Raw genomic sequence first — 20,994 nt, forward strand, 5'->3', positions numbered from 1 at the left:
AGAAAAGACACGCTATTTTATTATTCTACTTCGTGGAACGTTGAAACCATAAGGATTCAAACCTATGTGCGTCTCGAATGGATGCATCTCATAGAGCTACCTTTTTTCGCACTTCTTGAAGCTACTGGCGCGCATCAAATTGCCATAACCTCTCAATTGAAAAGCAGACTCAAATGAAAACGATTTTATCCTTAACCGTTGTCGCGATCGGCGTTTGGTAGAAGTGGGTACTTGTGGCGTGTGAATTGTATCCAATAATGGAGTGACTTACTGGCATCTGCAGGGTAGGTACGTTTCCATACCGTGATCAGCAGCGTCGTGTGTGGTAAGGTTGAGGCAATTATGGATAGTTTGGAGGATTATTTGCTTTTGTAGTGAATTGTTGACTTCAAGTGCGACGGTGAAACGATTTTGAGTCGAGGATGAGGACGTCATCGTGGAGTGTAGCGGTTTTTTGATACACAGCGCGGAAGTATGTCAGTTACTTTCTGCATTGCAGACGAATTTATTCAACAACATCATTAAACTATGGTGCGGACCGAGGTCATCAACGAACATGGATAGGAACATGATGGGTGTATTGCGAGATTCCTAATAAGCATAGGCAATTAGGGGGCTGTTGTACTTCATGTAAGAGCCGGTGTAGCTGGAGGCATGAGCTGGAGCGTAGGTCAGGGCTGGGCTAGCGGATAACAAGGATCCAGAGTGAGCGATGGCGGCTGGCTGCGAAATAGCAACTGTCTTGGCCAACGGAGCAGAGTACGATAGGGCTGGAGCATAGCTACGGGCGTAAGACAGAGCTGGGGCGTGTGCGATGGCAGCTGGCTGAGCAATGGCAATAGTTTTGGCGCTGGCCAATGGTGCGGAGTAGGACAGAGCTGGAGCGTAGCTACGGGCGTAAGACAAAGCTGGAGCGTGTGCGATGGCAGCTGGCTGAGCGATGGCAACGGTCTTGGCCAATGGTGCGGCATAGGACAGGGATGGAGCGTAGCTGCGGGCGTAGGACAATGCTGGAGCAGCGGAATGGGATAGAGCTGGAGCGTAACTTTGAGCGTAGGACAAAGCTGGAGCAGCGGAGTATGATAGAGCTGGTGCGTAGCTACGGGCATACGAAAGGGCTGGAGCGGATGCGTAGGTTTGATGAGCGATTGGAGCAGCGTATGCTTGCTGGATAAGAGGGGCAGCATAGCTCTGGTGGGCGATCGGTGCGCTGTAGGCCAATTGATGTCCAGAGTTTGCGTATCCGTAACTGTAGGCTGGGCTAGAGTAGGACAGAGCTGGGGCTTGGAGCGAGCTGTAACCTAAAGCAGCTGGTTCCAGATATCCGGCACTGGCGTAAGCCAGGCAGGCAAACAGGAGAGCGATCTACAATTGGAACCGAAAATAAGAAAAATATATTAAGCTCTTTTAGTGGAATGTATTAAACCGTCTAAGACGAATTAAGTACTGTCCAGTCGAGTCAAGTACAAGACACTGAAGACGACCACACAGTTGTGGTCGAAATACGTATCTGCAAAGATAACGAAAATTAACTGGTGGAATTAAATGGACAGTACTTAATTCGTCTTAGACGACCGAAAATAAACATTTTACTAAATTTATCAAGTCTAAATTAATGTTAATTGATAATTCACCTTGAAAGCCATTTCTGCGAGTTTCTGTAAATGTGATGTGTTCACTAGAACAAGACACTGAAGAATGATAATATTCCGAAAAGTGAATCCATTATTTATATGAAAAACAATTACTACAGTGATTGCAAACCCACCATCCACCATCGACCTTCCTCAATTTTCATTTCTGTTACACATTTATTTTCCAACTATCCCCAATTGCGGCAATCGGATGGGTTGGGTATCTTCTTACACCTTACGCGGTGACCAAAATATAACCACTCATGCAAGACATTCTCTGCATTCGCCGATAAACCGTTCCAATGTGTTTACCTCCAGAACAGCCGAAATCCATCCAAGGCCATCCGGTGGACACCGGTAAAGATGCTGCTTGAATGAAATATTCTGTGGTCGCTTACTTCCATTCTGGTTTTGATTTTCCTTGTTAAGCGAATTTAAGCAGAAATGCATTCTGGCCTTAAACTGCAACTCGTCATTGCGTAAATTGTGAGCATTGCCGATTTAAGAATGTATACTCACATTCAAGCTTAGGCGAAGCGATCGTTAATTTAAATAATCGATGAAAATTGAAATAATCAGCTACCGATTTCTGCCGCCGAAGTGTTAAACAGTACTGCCGAACGAATCAATTTGAATGCCGCCATTATCATAAAACTGTCTCATTAAAGATCATCTTCTTCGAAACGTGATGAAATATATCTCAATTTTATCACGTTGGAGGGTCGTGTGGCGCTCGGCTTCGGGACCGCGACAACGTATTTAAAGATGATTTTTGCATGCATAATTGGATGGAAGAGCATCTGACCGGATGATTTTTATCACGAGGATGATTATCATGTTGAAGAGGGTTGAAACATCATACATAGTGCGTGAGCACAAACGATTAATTTACGTGAGAAACATAAATGGTACCTTGCAGTGCTGCAAGCTCAGTGTTGATTTTCCCTAGAAATTTTATGATTGCCGAAATTTAGTAACATATCTTTGGTCTCGAAACAGCTGAAATGCATCGTGATGTATCTGATAAAAATACTATGAAACATTTATAGTTATTAACAAACATTTATAAATTTATAAATTCTTTTAAAATTGTGGAAATTGTTAAGGGAAACTGAAAATTGATTTATTTAATTGTATTCACGAAATGTTTTGAATGCTTTTGTTGGCATTTCTGCCCAAAACCGCCCAAACCGTCAGCCATGTGATGCATTGAATTATTTCCGTCTTGAAAAGGAGCAGACTCGAATATCAACATTCGATTGGAACAGGTGAATACCTGAATGGTAGGGTAACGTTTAACCAATCACCAAAATGAATTTTAATTAAAAAAATGCAGAACCTAGTGGTTGAGCAAATACAAAGAAAACCGAAGAACTTTCTAGGTTTTATTCAACAAATAAAGGATTTTTTAAAGCCTTAATGCATAGCGAGATGTGTCTGATTTAATGATTCGTTACATCGCGCTTTTTGCAAGTTTCCGGGTCAATAAGAATACAGGACGAATAAGATGCGTTTGATGATTATTCACAATTGAAGGGTGTAACGGCCGTTACAGCCGTGTAAATATTTATAACAAAGCAATTTGAATTCATGTAATTATAGAAAGTAGTTTAATTAATATTTTCCTGTAAATAGTATAAAGCTATAAAATAATTCCATTCCAATACACCGTGTTTCAAAAGTTCTTTTATTCTCTCACGCTCGCAGAACGCTCGGAACGTTCTAGATCAACGTCCCTACCATGTGGCGAGCGCGTGTGATTACGTCACGGGTTGGGTAGTGACCATCCACCTGGGGAAAATCCCAACAAAGCCTCTTTGATAATATTCGGGAAAGATCGGCAGGCAAAGCGTGAGGTCAAAACCGAAGGCTAAGAATTAGGACAATCTTACATTTAATCTGAGGATTCTTGACTGTTATGACGACCGCTGAGGGCACGCCGTCTTGCGCGCGCCGCGGAATCGGGTTCGTCCACGAGGTAGTTCTTCGCTTGGTAGTGGGCAGGCAATCTGCCTCTTCGCTGGATTGTGCCTCTCCGCAATGTTGTCCGTCGCCTGTTCGACCACCGCTGATGGGTGATGGTTGCCAATGGCAACTGATGAGTCCGCGTTGGTTTCCTGGCCTGCTGAGATCGGTTGGCTGTTCGAAGCGTACGTTATGACGTTCGAGAGTAGAGATGTCGCAAATTAATCGATTATTTCGATTAATCGCTTAATCGATTAATTTTGAATCGATTATTACCCAACGACTGATCGATTCAATAATCGAGAAGAATCAACAGTAATCGATTAGTTACTAATCGATTAATCGGGATTTTACGACATCATAAGGATGTCGCAAATTAAGCGATTACTTCGATTAATCGATTCATCGTTGTGATAATCGATTAATTTTTAATCGATTACTACCTAACGATTAATCTATTCAATAATCGATAAGAATCGAGAGTAATCGATTAGTTACTAATCGATTAATCGAGATTTTACGACATCTCTATTCGAGAGTATAATGGCTCGAGTCTCCGATGACCGTCCGTTTTATATAGACGAGGACTTGTCACCTGGAGACTCTGTTCCCCTTGTTACTATAGCAACCGTTTTTTTTGTTTCCCCTCTTTTGCAACGATTCGATTTTTTATTTGGGTGTAGATGGTCTTGTGACATGAAGTTCATGACAAGGGATTTGTAACGAGAAACATTTTAGTTTGTACTTTAGTCGTAACATTAACACAATCCGCTTTTCCCAGAGTGTGCCGTGGCAAGTGTGCCGAAGAACACACTTCCCCTCACAGGTTTTAGCCAGCGACTACTCCTGACCCACCTTGCAGTTCCAATGTTTCCCGGCGGTCCACCTTGCCGGAAGGGAACGCGTCCGTTAATTTCGCGTCCAAGCAGGGCGAAGGCAAAAACAACCGTAAGTCAGTCAGCAACAGCAAACGTTTCCCGCTTTCGGTGACGACCGAGAGCGCAGCAGCAGAAAAGCCCACATCTCGTTTGCGAGGCGGCGTCGGCGCATGAAGACTGCCGTAGCGTAGTAGAAAAAGGACCGCAACAGAGTGTGCACCGCGGGCGCGGTGTAAGAGACCGGCATCGGTTCGATGAGGTAGACATCACATTCTCCACCATCCCGTAAGCACATGGCAAGCGTCGCCATCTCCGTCCGTGGAGCACGTGCGTAGGCGTCGTCCGCTCACTAGGCCGCCTGCGGCACCGCACCGTTCGTCGACCGGTCAACAGCATCGTCCGGCAAGCAACCAACAGCAGCGTCCCCGTCGTGGAGCACAACGCCGACAATAATATATGGTCCGTAAGTAAACGCATGCATGCAAAACTAAATCGGCCAAGCGCGCTTGGTAAAGAATCTTTTAGATTTGCCTGCTCCCAATTTTGGTTGGTGATGCATGGCGGTGAGAGGCTATTTTTTTATTAGCCGATCCCTGAAAGTGAATTCCCACACCGCACAAAATCAGGTGATAGGAGAATAGATGCTTGAAAGTCAGTAGATAGAATAGAAGCAAATAGAACTAAAGGATAATATAGGGTACCATAAACAAACCGACTCGAGTTTTATACGAGAAAATGTAATGTAAAGGAGGTTTTCATGTTACCCGGTTTCGTTATTTTGTAGCATTTTCTTTTGGATTATTTTACTGGGGAGGTTGGCCCTGAATCCAACCAACGGACACTCTCCATTTTTTTTTTCAGATTTTGGTCGGGGTGAGCAGCCAACCGATGATGATAACAACTCTAAGTGGATATTCTGAATTCAACTAGGTTGTCTTTCTTTCGATTAACGATCGATCTGTGTTTTTAATTGGAAATAATTTTCTTTGGAATCCCTACAGCCTGTCGATCTTCGCACTTTCCTTCCATTATTGGAAAAAAACACAACCCTTTCCTCTGAAAGGTCTTAGGCCGGGCAACCCTAAAACAGGTGGATGGTCTCCATTAGGAGTGGCGCTTAAACCACCCGCAATCCTTTCGGAAGGCGCGGACGGATCGTACGGTTATAGACAAAAAATACTTTGGTTCAGAACTTTGCGGCAATATAGTTTGTACGTTTATAAAAAATTAGAAAATTCACAGCAAATTAGAAAATTATTGAACTTCTATACAATTTTTATGAAACATTAGACAATTGGGGGATTGATCGTAGTAAGTGGCACGAAAGGTTGCTAAAAAATCGTGTAAAAATCAAAATCTTACATCTGTGCGTCATCGGCGAAATAATATTATTCGCTTGGTCGTAACATTGTGATGCATCTGTGCAGAATTTGTGGCCTCACTTCTCTTTTTTCATTTTTCTCTTCTCACTGTAAAAAGTGCGAAGCGCGAAATGAATAGTGTGACGTCTCACTACTCACTTCGTGCTTCTAATTTCTACAGTGAGAAGTGAAAAATAAGAAGTGAGAAGTAACACGTTTCACTACTCACTTCGCGCTATCCACTTTTCACAGCGAGAAGTGAGAAATGAGGAGAGAAATGAGATGACTCACTTCTCACTCCTTATTTCTCACGTTTCGCTGTGAAAACTTTGAAGCGCAAAGTAAGTGGTGAGACGCTTCACAACCCACTTCGCACTACTCACCTATTACAGTGAGAAGTGAAAAATGAAGAAAGATAAGTGAGACGTTTCACTTATCCCTCCTAATTTCACAGTTTTCAAATGACCTATTCGGGCAAATGTCCTATTCGGCCAAATAACCTATTCGACCAAATGGTCTATTCGGCCAAATATGAGACGTCTCACTTTTCACTCCTCATTTCTCACTTCTCGCTGTAAAAATAAGAAGCGTGAAGTGAGTAGTGGGATGTCTCACCATTCACTTCACGCTTCTCACTTTCTACAGTGAGAAGAGAAAAATGAAGAGTGAGAAGGGAGACGTCTCACTACTCTCTTCACTGTGATAAGTGAGTAAAGTGAAGTGGGTAGTGAGACGTCTCACTACTCACTTCGCTATTTTCCCATTATACAGCGATGAGCGGCAAATGAGGAGTGAGAAGAGAGATCTCACTCCTCATTTCTCACTTTTCGCTGTAAAAAGTGAGAAGCGCGAAATGAGTAGTGAGACGTCTCACTTCTTTTTCTTCATTTTTCTCTTCTTGCTGTAAAAAGTGAGAAGCGCGAAGTGAATAGTGAGACATCTCAATACTCACTTCGCGCTTCTCATTTTTACAGTAAAATGTGAGAAATGAGGAGTGAGAAGTGAGACGTCTCACTACTCACTTCACGCTACTCACTTTTCAAAGTGAGAAATGAAGAGTGAAAAGTGAGACATCTCACTTGTCACTCCCAATTTCACACTTTTCAAATAACCTATTTGGCTAAATGTTTTATTCAACCAAATGTCCTGTTCGGCCAAATGACCCTTCGACCTATTGACCCTTTCGGCCAAATGAGGCTTGTTTGCGACAAAATCTGGAAACAACATTGAGAATTAAAATAAAACTATGTATTCAGTTTATTCGGCACAGTTTTTACTTCAAATGACTTTATTCTTTGTCGATGCTTTGACATATTTAGGCACTAAAATAGGTGATAGGGGGAAAGACGGCTTTGGCAGGTTTTGTTCTATTATTGGCAGGGGGTTTTTGTCGACCGAATTTTATGAAATTTGGCCACAATATTCTTTGATATGCAAAGAATGTTTAGGCCAAATTTGAGCCTAGTCAGTCATAAAAAACCCCCCTGCCAATAATAGAACAAAACCTGCCAAAGCCGTCATTCCCCCTATTTTAATTTCCCAAGAAACAGTTTGTGCCGAAAGATTTGTGCTCCTCTGTAGTATTTGTTTCACCTTCCTATCCTTCTGGTGGTTCCCTAAATCCATTCTTGTTCAACTCCTTGGCATCCTCATTGGTGTCAAAGAAGCATCAAACTATTTCAAGACTCTATGAGGGACGCTTACATGAAAACAAAAGCTTTTAAGCAAGATTTCGCATCAAAAGACCTAGACCTTAATGGCGGCTGCACACAATTGATTTTCGACCCTGCTCTTTCTTCGACACCATGATCCACTAAGCACTTGTAATACTAATAAATAAAATTTTTCCTAATAGTACAGACATACGTTCATTACTCTACGAAATATTTCACTCGTTGATGAGGTATATCAAAAGTTATACGTGTTTTGGGGTGTCCAGATTCTGTCTCGAATAAGCCTTAACCCTTTCGGCCAAAGACCCTTTCGGTCAAACGACCCTTTCAGCCAAATGGCCCTTTCGGTCAAATGACTCTTTCGGCCAAACGACCCTTTTGGCCAAATGACCACTTCGGCAGAACGATCCTTTCGACCAAACGATCCTTTTGGCCAAACAACCTGTTCGGCCAGATTGGTTTAGGCCTAATGGTTTTTTTTCGGCCTATTGGAATTCGGCCAAATGGCTTTCAGCCGAAACGACCCTTCCCCAAATCTAACTGGGCAGCAATTAACCTTTTTATTGATGAAGGTGGTCTTGCTGCACTCATATCCGGCTGAAAAGGCACATATTTCGGACACGTCCAAGCGGCCCGTGCCAAACATATCGAGAATGCTTACGCATTTGTGTGTAAGTTTAAACTCAAGATCTCTTTTTTCAGATAATAAACCACCTTTATAACATAAAAACAATTTAAAAGGCGACCACAGAGGCCATCCAAAACTTGCATTTCAGCCACAACTACAAGGTGAAAGCTCCAAAATCCATTGATTAAGTAGATGCCCCTTTTAAGAAATACTATGCAGCAATAAAATATCATTGTTATACAGTTAGTGTGGAAAGTGATAAAAACGGCGACTGGTTTGTGCCTTCCTTTCAGAAAATCGCAAAAGGCAACGCTATTCAGCCGAGGCTGTATTCTTCCATTGATAATAAAAACACAATAAAATTATTTCCAATAATATAAAGGCATCTGAGTTACCCAAACTTAAACTGAAAGTCAATATATTCGAAACGTTAACTCCAATTCCAACAGATTCAAATGAAGCACCTGATAAGGAGACGATAGAAAGTTTAATTAGAACAGGACATTTATCAAGGCTAGAAAAGGACAAATTCATTGACACGATTAAAAGGAACCATAGAGATTTGCTTAGGAATAACGAGAATAACTTCCACGACAATCGTTCAACACAAATTTGTTACAAAAAATGAAAACGTATCGATATCTACACCATTTTAGAAACTATGTTAAATCAACTCAAATTAAAGAAATGTTTGATTGTGGAATACTAACTTCATCTACCAGTCCTTATTCATCACCAATTTGGGTTGTTCCCAGAAAGAAGGAAGCTTCTGGTAAACAGAAGATTCGAGTTGATTTTGATTACAGGAAAATAAACGAAAAAACAATCAATGACAAATTCCCCATGCCAGAATCGGGCAATCTCAATACTTTACAACCTTAAATCTGATTTTCACCAGCAACTACCGCGCAATCAGATTGCTGAACGCCGCCTACAAGGTACTCTCCCAAATTTTATGCCGCCGACTAACACCAATTGCAAATGAGTTCGTGGGGCAGTACCAGGCGGGATTTATGGGTGAACGCTCTACCACAGACCAGGTGTTCACCATACGTCAGGTATTGCAGAAATGCCGCGAACACACCGTGTCCACACATCATCTATTTATCGACTTCAAAGTCGCATATGATACAATCGATCGGGTTGCACGAAAACGGATTTCCGGATAAATTGATACGGTTGATCAAGGTCGATGGATCGGGCGATGTGCGTAGTTTGAGTTTCAGTTTGAGGGCATTCTCGAGTCCCTTAGAAACGCGCAGAGGGTTACGGCAAGGTGATGGTCTTTCGTGTCTGCTATTCAACATCGCTTTGGAGGGAGTAATACGAAGGGCAGTCCAGTTATTTGGTTACGCCGACGACATTGATATCAAGGCCCGTGACTTTGAGAGGATGGAGGAAGCCTACATCAGACTGAAAAGCGAAGCTAAACGGATTGGACTAGTCATCAACACGTCGAAGACGAAGTACATGATAGGAAGAGGCTCAAGGGAGGTCAATGTAAGCCACCCACCACGAGTTTCTATCGGTGGTGACGAGGTGGTTGACGAATTCGTGTACTTGGGCTTCGATAACGATACCAGCAGAGAAATTCGGAGACGCATCACGGCAGGAAATCGGTATAGAGGATCGTATAGAGTTCGCTACCGTACCGAACTGACAATCTACAAAACGCTTATTAGACTAGTAGTTCTCTACAGACACGTGACCTGGACGATGCTCGTGGAGGACCAACGAGTACTGGGAGTTTACGAAAAGAAAGTGCTACGTACCATCTAAGGTGGGGTGCAGTTGGCGGACGGTACGTGGACGAGGCGAATGAACCACGAGTTGCATCAGCTGTTGGGAGAACCGTCCATCGTTCACACCGCGAAAATCGGAAGATTGCGATGGGACGGGCACGTAGCCAGAATTTCGGACAGTAATCCGGTGAAAATGGTTGTCGACAACGATCCGACGAGAACAAGAAGGCGAGGTGTACAGCGGGCAAGGTGGATCGATCAAGTGGAGGACGATTTGCGGACCCTCCGCAGACTGTGTGGTTGGCCACGTACAGCCATGGACCGAGCTGAATGGAGAAGACTTTCATGTATTGCACAGGCCACTCCGACCTTAGTCTGGTAATAAATAAATATAAACTAATCACTTATTATTGTTGGGTCCTCCTTGTGGCTGCCGTCAAATACAAGACAAGGTCCGTTAATATGCGACCAGAATTTTGGCATTCCATGGGCTCCTGTGCGTTTTTAACGGCAAATGGTCGCTTCGATAGGGCCTGCTTCCGGACACATAAAGCTTTTTGTAGAGGTTTAACAGAGCCCACTGCCATGCGCCACCACGTCCAAGTCCCTTAACTCGCAGAGGCTGTGGAGAGGGGTCGTAAAGCCCTTGGACATAGCCCCTGCTGTCCCTTGGTGGATTCTGGTGGAATCTATTATGACGATGGATATGTTTATCTATGCAACTCCATCTACGATTTGTGCAAGAGTTCTATAGTGGAGACTGGGTAGACTTGATCCCCTTTTCTGATTTCCGATGTATCACAGCCAAAAATAAATAAACATACGCGATTTCCACACAGACTCTCTTAGAAATATAGTATTTAACTTTACTGATGTATGACAGTCCTTAAATTATTGTTGTTATTGATACACAATCGATTTTTTGGAGTGCTGTCAAAAATCGACTTTTTTAATTTTCGGGGAGAATTGATCCCTCTCCAAGAACTTGCTTTGATAAAATTAGAAAGATGCCCTCAGATTTTTAAATTTTTTCTTCAAAATACGCAGAATTTTTGAATTGCTGTGCGTATACATGAACGATTTTTGTTAGTGAATTCGACAGCACATGCAATTTTAAAATTTGGGGAGACTTGATCCCCTTTTTATGATATCTATCGCAATATATATCGCAATGAATATTTTTTCCTGCCAAAACTTCATCAAATCTGTCAAATCTACAAAAAATTAGAAGCCTGAACACAGATTTATATTTTTTGAATTTTTTTGCCAAATTTTTGTATGGGTGACTAATGGGGGATCAAGTGTCCCCATATTGAGGCAATAGCTTCAAATCCAAATATCCTAAAACTTTGATGGAATGTTGACATTTTCATCAGTGCAGATCATTAAGCATATTTATGGCTTTGTGCTGTGAAAAAACGAAAGCATTTGGTCATTGTTATGAAAAGTTGTTCAAATTTTGCGTGGCCAATAAAAACATCTTTAGGAAGGTCAAAACATACAAACCGCCCTGCAGAATAAATAAGTTTGTCAATCCAATAAATAACTCACCACATAAAGGTCATTTGTTTAGAGGATCTATACTAAAAAATACGCTAGAACAAAACTACTTTAGTTCTCGTTAAACAGGGGGTGATCAAGTCTCCCCGGGGATCAAGTCTACCCACCTTCCCCTACTATGCTAAGAATCTAACAATTTCGCATATGCCCAGTTCTTATATAGGTTTTGGTAAGTTCTTGTATAGAATTGTTAGAAAAGTTATCTATCAGTCGCTGGTAGGATGCACGCAATGTTTTGTTACCGCCGTCGTCAAGCGACGGACACAGTTCCAACGCGTGTGTTTAGTATTTAGTCACCGAATTACTCGTAAATTCAACCGTTTAATTTTTAAAAAAATCTTAGATTTCTATTGAAGATATACATACATATAATTTTGCGCCCTTTGATGTTTGAATCGAATCGATTCGTAAAACAGTACCAAGAAACTTAATCTTCGATTCGACTTGTAATCAATTATATGATTTTTCTAAAGGTACCCAAGAAACCCGCTCAAGTCATTGGTGTCAATATCACTATAGTGCGACACCGAGTTGTGAAGACGACAGCAACCGGTTCAGCGCCAGCGCATCTTCCTACTATACCCATTGAAGTGCGGGAGAGGGTGGAGCAGATGCAACCGTAAATAAACGACACGATTTTGACATGCTTGTTGACACTCGAGCCGGCTTCTGTCGGTCCAGAGCCGCGGTGCGCGTGGCGGTGTGCACCGCGCACCGACCACTATCTAGTCGGCGTATCAACGGAATCCGACGATCATCAACGGCAGAGCCTCGTGGGAAATTGAGCGTGTCGTCTTCATTCGCTTTATTGGCCCGGTGCGATGGTTGTTAAACGATGAACCGGTTGATTCGGGTAAGGTAAGGAATGTGTGTTGTGTGTCCAATGCGTGATTATAATCATCCACGGACAATAATCGGTTTTCGCACGCCTTCAGCGGAACGGCAAATATAGGTAATTGGCGGTACAGCGAAACCAAAAGTGATTTTTCTGTTGTATTTTATTGCTGAATTATGCGATATTTATAGTGGCACTTGTGGGGTTAAGGCAGATGGGTTTGAGGCGTAGATGCAAGCGTTGCGGTTTATTACAACACAATTTTGGTTCTTTATACAAGAGCTTCAAATAATCTAATATTTTTGTTGGAGGCCACTCTTATCTTCATTGTCAGGTACTGTTCTAGACACAATCATAGTAGGCAGTATATAGTCATTTTTTTTTATTAAAATGTTGGTCAGTGAATTATTCGTTGACATTCTACAAACTAAGCCTTCGTTGTTGGATTTATTTATTAGCAAGATATACTCAGCGCTAAACAATGTGATATTTGAAATGAAAAGATGAATCACATTTCTAGAGTAGGTTGGTAATTCACTGAAATTTAGTAAGAAACGATCTACTGTAGTGGATGCAATGAGCTGAGGTGTAAGTCAGAGTTAGACTAACGAGCAACAGTGACTTGTTTTAGTCAAAAGGGTAGAGTAGGATAAAACTGGAACCTCATTGCAGGCGTATGGAGGGGCTGGGCCTGGGCGTACACAGAAAAAAATAATGAAAACTAATCAGCGCGTAAAAAATACAGACGCGGAAAATTACACTCTTCTGAGCACTCATGAATCTTTTCCATCTATTTCACCCTAAACATATGCAATTTGAATAGCATTTTACCACTTTATCGAATAAATAGTGGCATAATGTAATACAAATTGCATACATCCAAGCGAAAATATCGTAAAAAAGTACGCTCTTTTTGGCATTCCCTTTATGTGCATTACTTTCGTGTAAATTTCAACAACTTTTTCTATCTGTGTAGTTATGTTGGCGCCTAGGGAAGAATTGACGCACTGGCGCGAGCTACACAGATAAAAATATGTTGTGATTTGATTGTTGTATTTTTATGCATATATTTGGAGTATGCAAATAAATGTAACATTTGATCGATCTTATAAATCTAGATAAATTTGAACAGTGCTTGTTTGTAAAATCTAATCAAACTTAATTCAATGTTAATTTGTTTGTTTAAATTACCTGCAATATTACACGTCATCGAATTTTCAAAACTTTTTACTGTGTAGGCATAACAGAACGGCAAACTATCGATTAAGAATAATGGTTGGGTAGAATTGCATAAAGGTTCAGAGTTTAAGAATTCTGAATTTGAAGTGCATTTGGACGAAGCTCCGATTTGTGATGAATAAGATTTGCTACACGAAAACTAAGGCGAAAAACCCAACTTAATTCACCGAGTAGTGATACTGCTTTTCTCGCATTTAGCCAAGACACCAACCTTATATGGTGAATATGGTTCGATGTACCATTTTCTTTATAACTTTTAAACGCAACGGTCGATCGTTTTAAAATTCAATAGTGATCAACTAGCTTTTGCCCCCTGTCGAATGAACTTGTTGCGAAGAAATCGGTTGAGGATTACTGTATGAAAAGTTATCTAATGTTTTTCTTCGCTGTTGTGCACACACATACACACACGCATGCACACTTACATACACACGGACAGACAGACATTTGTCCAGTTCGTCGAGCTGAGTCGAATGGTATATAACACTCCGAAGCTTCTATAAAAAGTTCGTTTTCGGAGTGAAATGATAGCCTTTTGGTACTAGACCTGTGCGCCGCTGCACCACGCCGCCGCCGCCGGTGGTTTTACTCACGCCGCCGCCGCCGGCGATTTTGGGTCGGTGCGCCGCTGATCATAACTTTGCCACGCCGATGACTAATCGCAATAAAAAATTAAATTAACTTGAGTCTAGTCAAGTACGAAACACTGAAGATGGCCTAACAGTTGAGATCGAAATACGTATCGCTAAAGCAATACAACGTGGTGGAATTAATTGGAATAGTAATAAACTCGTCTATTGTCAATGAAGTTGAGGTGGAACTCGTCAGAATTCAAATTCAAATCTTCCTCAATCGACGGTGTCTCGAAGTCGGTGTAGTGACACGTATTATTATGGTTAATGAATAAGTTGATTGATTAGATTGAGAGTTTAAATGAAGCTTTTTCTAGTAAAATAATACATAAATTGTTTAACTGGTTTTGGAATTCGTCTAAGCCAGGGCCTCATTCAGTTGGGCACCTAAACTTGTAGCAGACTCCTAAAAAATATGTTTGCTGTGGTACACAAGCTTTTGTGAGGGCCTGGACACATGCTCAAAGCGCCCCCTCCCATTCCTATAGGATCTGACAAAGGTGTAGGCAAATCATTACAGTTCAGGAATATCAAGTTTAGTAACACATTCATTATCTTGACAATATTTTCTTTTTTATTTTATTAAAATCATCCAGGCCAGCTTTCTTTGTTTTTAGATTTGCGCTATTAGGACAGTTGACTTATTGACGAAATTTTATTTTATTATTTAATAGTTTATTGTGAAAGCTCTAGGAACATTTTCTTCAAAAACTTCCAATTCCTGGAATTCCTGTGAATAATCGAAAAAGTATCGTTTCGACATTCATTTAAGATTTCCTTCGAAATTTCTTCCAGGAAAATATTCCAGAAATTGAGGCTTCGGAAATGAATCATGAAATTTCGTTGGAAATTCCTCTACATATTCCTTCGAAAAGTTTCATTTAAAAACCTTAGAAAATTACTTCAGGAATTCTTCCGGAAATTTCTTTAAATATTTCTTTGGAATTCCTTACGATTCCTTCAGAATTTCCATTACCGATTTCTTCAGAAAAACCATTACGAATTTTATTCGGATTTCTTTAAAGAATACATACGAAAATGAGTGCAGGAATTCCTACGAAAATTTCGTTGGGAATTCCTTCGGAGAATCCCTTAAAAATTCCCTCGGAAGTTTATTTAGCAATTCTTCCAGAAATTCCTGAAGAGTTTCTCCAAAAATTGCTTACAAAATCCTTCATTTTTTAAAAGCAAAACCTTTAAAAAAATCCTTGAGAAGTCCTTGAGGAATTCTTCCTTTTGAAATTATTCCATGAATTTCTTAAATAAATTCTTCAAGATATTGAATAAGAAATTCCTTCGAAATTTTCTTAAGGAATTTTTTAGAATAACTTCCAACAATACATTAAAAACATTCTCCGGGAATTTTTTCAGAACTTCCTGCAGGAATTCCTTCGAAAATGCCTTCATTCTTTCCGAAAATCTTTCAGTTATTCACTCTGATTTTTTTTCTACAATTCTTGCTGAAAGTCTTTTAGGGTTCATTATTACAAAAAATATAACAATGAATTAATTTTTAGATTATTATTGCCTTAAGGAGTTTTACAAAACTCCGGAAAAGAATTCCAGAAAGTCTTTCAGAAATTCTTTCGGTATTTCCCCCAGAAATTAGTTCGAAATTTTCTTCACGTATTCCTTCAGAAATTTGTATACGAAAACCTTGGGAAATTCGTTAAGGTATTCTTAAAAAAGTAAATTCAGAAATTCTTCTGAAAACTCTTTTGGAATTCCTTGCAAAGTTCTTGGGCGAATTTCTAGCAAATTCCTTAAGAATTCCTGAACAAGTTTCTGAAAGAATATCCGAATTGTCAAAGCCTCTCCTGAAGGAACTTCCGACAATCTTGAATTTCTTCACATTCCGTCAAGAGTCCGTTCAGAAATCCCTCTAGGGATTTCTTCGGAAAATCCGCAAAATTTTTTAGGAAATGAATCTAGAAATTAAATAAATCTCGGGTACTTTTTCAAAACGGCGTATGTCGCAAATTGTAAACAAACCCGTTTTCAACAGCATATGGCATCAAATTCTTCTAAAAATGTGTATATCTTCAAAGCTACATGAAAATGTGTTAATAAAAATGTAAATAATTTTTTTGCAAAACGGTGTAACATCATTGTTGAAAATATTGCACATACACCGCTTAGCAGAAAATGTACTTTAAAAAGTTTTTTCGAACAACTAAATAGTTTAAAACGTGCGTCTGCTTGTACTTTTTCATCGCTGATTTCAAAATGCATGTTGCTTGAATATTCTGATTTTCGTTAAGAAAGACATTTTACATTGTTTTTCTGCAGCAAATGTTGTTACGTCGTGTTGTAGGTGTTGCAATTTTTTTTGTCGCATGTGCGTGAAACGTTTCAACTTGATGCAACATTTCGACGTATCAACAATGCAGCGTACGGAGCAGCGTAACATTTCGAACATTTCGACGAAAGTAGCATGACCTCGGTCATGCTGACTTAAAGCTATGTCCATTTAGAATCCGGAATAATAAATTCATCTGTATTTCGGTAACGGATTGACGTACAAATAAAGTTAATACATCAAAACAAAGGTAATTTACTGTACTTTACTGAAACAATTATGATGCAAATCATTTCTTTGTGTTTCTAGTGAAAATTCGCACCTTCTTCTTTATGCCTCTTATCAAAAGTTGCACACCTCCGAAGTCAACTTCCTTGGCACATTTGTTCCACATTTTGGTCATCTGAGTCGCGTTCCGAGCTGTTTTTCCACTTTTCTTAAGCTTCCGTTTCATTACTGCCCAAAATGTCTTGATGGGCCGGAGCTGTGGGCAGTTGCATGGATATATTATATTGATGAAATCTTCTTTATTATCGCGGTACCACTGGATGACTTACCGGCTGTAGTGGCAACTCGCCAAATTTGGCCAAAACTTCACGGGACCTTTATGGGCTTTATGGAAGGTAGACCGCGGTTTTTGAGACATTCCTCCTTGTACAGCTTCGAGTCCATCGTCTTATTCGTCACAAACACTAAGTTCTTTGCTCCAGAGCTGCATATCCCTTGCCAAAATCATCTGTTTTTTTGTCCAAAAAGCAAACTTAAACTTCGCAGGAACTACTCCTCGTGCCGTCGCCATGTAGAATGTTTGGCTAGGAAGCTGTCCGAAATCCATTTGGACGTAGGTTCCATCGTCGATGGGCAGGATTATCAACGTGAGTGTGCTTTCTCCTTTCGGCTTCCATCTGGAATATTTTTTGACTCGTTGTACGAAACATTGCGAAATTTATACCACAGCAAGTGGGCGCCTAGGTAGACAAACCGCTGTAAAAGAATTCTTGCAGCGGTCACTTTCCGTGCTGCTGCAATACAATAAATGATTCCGGATTCTAAATGGACATAGAAAAGATATTTTAGTTACTAGATAAAGATTGTCGCTGTCCGGGACATCTTTTGCTGGCGAGGATAGGGAAGCTAAATGTCAAAGAAGGAAAAATCCATACGATTTGACAGGTATGTACCACACATGTTTCGGACAGCAGAACAAAGGGAACCGAAGCGACAATCTTTATCTAGTAACTAAAATATCTTTTGGACATAGCTTTATCAAAACGACGTATGTGATTTATTTGTTGCAGAACGTTGTAACATATATTTTTTATCAAAATAACTAAAATGTTCACACGCAGTGCAGATTTCAGTCAGTGTCAGTCAGAGTCAGTGAAGATGAACCTTTTCATAATGTATCGTTGAGGTTAATTTAATTGCAATAAAAATGTTTAGTTTCTAAATAGCATTGGCGTAACTAATGAAAAATTCTAGGGGGGGCTAACTTTTTTTTAACTATTCTAATTTACAACAAATAAGACAGAAAGTTTACCATTTTTGCTCGATTCAACTGATGTATATTGTTGGTCTACCAGATATCAATGGACGACTTAAATATTCCAAATGATGTTCATCGACGCTCAGCCCTGTTTCAAAAATCTAGAAATCTCGTAGGATTCCCAAAATTCTTGATAGGTTAAAAAAACCATAGGTGTTGCGCTCGCCGTAAATAGAATGTGAAGCATGATCCTGATTTTCAAAGGATTTTTTTATTTGCTTCGAACCCAGAATACATTATAAATTAAATATTAGTAATTCAAACTTTTTTCGCCAGCTTTCAATTCAGTGGCCTGACAATTCCTACGAGCTTTCAAACGGCGATCTGACCACAACAAACTAACCTTTCTTTTCTGTTAGAATATCTTCTAGGATGGTTTAAAAAAATCAGTTTCACATCCCACTACAACTGATTGGTCGTTAATTTTCAATTTAGTTAAAAAAAATTGCAACAAATTAACTTATAGGCATTTGTTAACACATAGGAACATTTAACACATCTTTTCTCTCAGTAGGTCTGTTTCACGCCTACTGAGACATTTTCACTGGTTTCATTGCTGCAGCGACAATAGGACAATAGGAGCACAAAACAGATAGGTATCATAGATCAAACTGCGAATTTCAAAGTAGGCTCTTTGTTTATCAACCCTCAACAAACGGCACTCCTGTATTTCCAAGGCGAAGAAACGAGCCAGCAAAGCATGCGATACTGCTCTGTCTTATGCGCGTTGTTCAGTAAAGCTTAACTTCCACCGCTAGGTTCGCTAGCGTTTCAAAATCCTGGAAGGACCACATTTCGCGGCAATGATGCCTATATGTTATGTGATAGGAGCTTAGAGAATTAAATAGTATGCAGAGTTTCTAAAATCCATCCGAAAGAATACAATTTTCAGCTTTTAGTTACCTCTACTTGAAATCTAAGAGTTTTACCGAACCTTTCTCAGGAAGCCTACAGTGATAATAATGCGCTGCAGCTTTTAGGATTGGTATTAGGTTAAGATCATACGCTCGATTTAGATAACAATTACTCACAAACCCTGGAAAAACTTGAAAATCTCAACAAATTGTCCATTATCCATTAAGTATTTGTAATACTAATAAATAATATATTTTTTAATTCACTTGTTGATGAGGTATTTCCTTTGGTATTTCATAAGTTACAACGTGTTTTGAGGGGTCCAGATTTTGTCATGAGCAAGCCTTATAACAATGAATTATTGGCAGTGGCTGATTTTCTACCCGCTGCTTCCACATCCAGGCGCTATCGTATATGCGCCAATAGCCAGCATGAGCTAACCGCCAGAAATTTGTATGGTGAAAGACATCTAACGCGGGTTTTCTCAAAATTAGGTTCTTTTCATAAAAAAACTATTTGGTACCGGTTATGTAGGAAGGTGTCCACTACTACGCCTACCAAATATTTTTTCGATTAAGGTGCTTAATTTTGAGAAATCGAGCCTTAGATGCCTTTCGCCATACTGATTTCAGAAAGTTAACTCCCAGTGTGCCGCTGTAAGCACGCTCAAAGCAGGCGATTCATTGCTCGAAGTTCAAAAACTTGAGCGAATTGATTCAACTTGCTGTAGTGTTTCGAAGAGAGGGATTGGATAATGAAGAAAATCCTTTCTCTGCATTTACCCCTGTATATAATCAGTGGACTAGATATGTGCAATACTTATACAAAGTTACAAATTCTCTAGGGGGGGCTAGCCGGATCCTAGGCTATAGCCCCCCCCTAGCCCCCCTGTAGTTACGCCAATGCTAAATAGGAATAAAAATAAAATCTGAAAACTTCCAAGCCCATTTTCGCAGCTTGATCAAAATGTTACATACGCCGATTTGAAAAAGTTCCCGAGAAATGTTGAAATTTCTCACGATATTCCTCCAAAAATTCAAAAAAAGGTTTTATAAGAACTATTTCAAATCTTCCCTCAGGAATCTTTTAGGACTTCCAACAGAATTTTTTTAGGAAATTACTATGATAAAACTTCTGGAATTCCTTAGCATTTCCTTCACAAATTTCTTTTGAAATATCATACTTTAGAAGATCTTTCGAATATCCGTTTGAGAATTCCATAAAAAAATAACTAAAAATTCCTTCTGAAATTCATTTTCGATTCCTTCGCAAGTTCCTTTAGGCTTTGAAAATTTACTTAGAAATTTCTTACGGATTTTTCTGGAAATTACTTAGGAAATTTCTCAGAAATTACTCTATGGGTTCCTTAGCAAGATTCTAGGCATTTTTTCCTGAAAATCCCATAATAATTCTTTCAGAACAACCTTAAGCAATTCTTTGGAAAATTCTGAGGTAATCTTCAGAAAACTCCTTCCATTTCCCTCAGGAATTCCTTAACTTTCGTTTTTTTTCGGGAATCTCTTCAGAAATTCATTCAAAAGTCCTTTAAAAAATTCAGAAATTACTTTGAAAATTCCTTAGAAAATTGCATTTGGGATGCAATAAGAAATTCTATTAGGATTTTTTTGAAAGTGTCTGTCTTCCAGAAATTCTTTCAAAAAGTTTACCGGAAATGCTATCACAAACTCTTTCGGGCATTACATCAGGAATTCTCTTAGAAAGTCCTTTAGGAATCCTTTCGAAAATTCTTCATTCAGGTAATTCCTTCGGAAATTCTTTTACGAATACCATCGGAAACTATTTCGTTCCTTAATAAATTTCCGAATGAATTCCAGCAGGAATATGGTATGATTTTACTGAAGAATTTCTCATAGAGAACATGAATGGATTTTCGGAAGAATACCTATATGTGTTTCCGCGGAAATTCTCATAGGATTTTACCAAGACGAGCTCGGTGGTCTAGTGGCTATCGCTTCTGTCTTATAAGCAGGAGATCGTGGGTTCAATTCCAGGCTCGTCCCTTTTCCTACTTTGTATTTATATCTTAGTTTTTTTTTCTGTATTTCACGTTCTACCAATACGATTCCCACCAAACGACTCCACACTAACAATTCCAAAACCTTCTGTGCCACCAGAGTTCTCTGCAT

At 39.8% G+C, this 20,994-nt stretch overlaps 1 protein-coding gene across 1 annotated transcript; it reads right to left on the bottom strand.

The window, feature by feature from the left end:
• Positions 1-469: 469 nt before the first annotated feature.
• Positions 470-1,755, bottom strand: LOC134223035 (cuticle protein 16.5-like). The gene is made up of 2 exons (XM_062702173.1): positions 1,635-1,755; positions 470-1,365 (listed from the first exon to the last, which is right to left on the bottom strand). The coding sequence occupies exons 1-2, from the start codon at positions 1,644-1,646 to the stop codon at positions 592-594; spliced, it is 786 nt and encodes a 261-aa protein (XP_062558157.1). The 5' UTR covers positions 1,647-1,755; the 3' UTR covers positions 470-591.
• Positions 1,756-20,994: the final 19,239 nt, after the last annotated feature.

The sequence above is a fragment of the Armigeres subalbatus genome, chromosome 3 (assembly GCF_024139115.2).
Source record: "Armigeres subalbatus isolate Guangzhou_Male chromosome 3, GZ_Asu_2, whole genome shotgun sequence".
Taxonomy (NCBI): Eukaryota; Metazoa; Arthropoda; class Insecta; order Diptera; family Culicidae; genus Armigeres; species Armigeres subalbatus.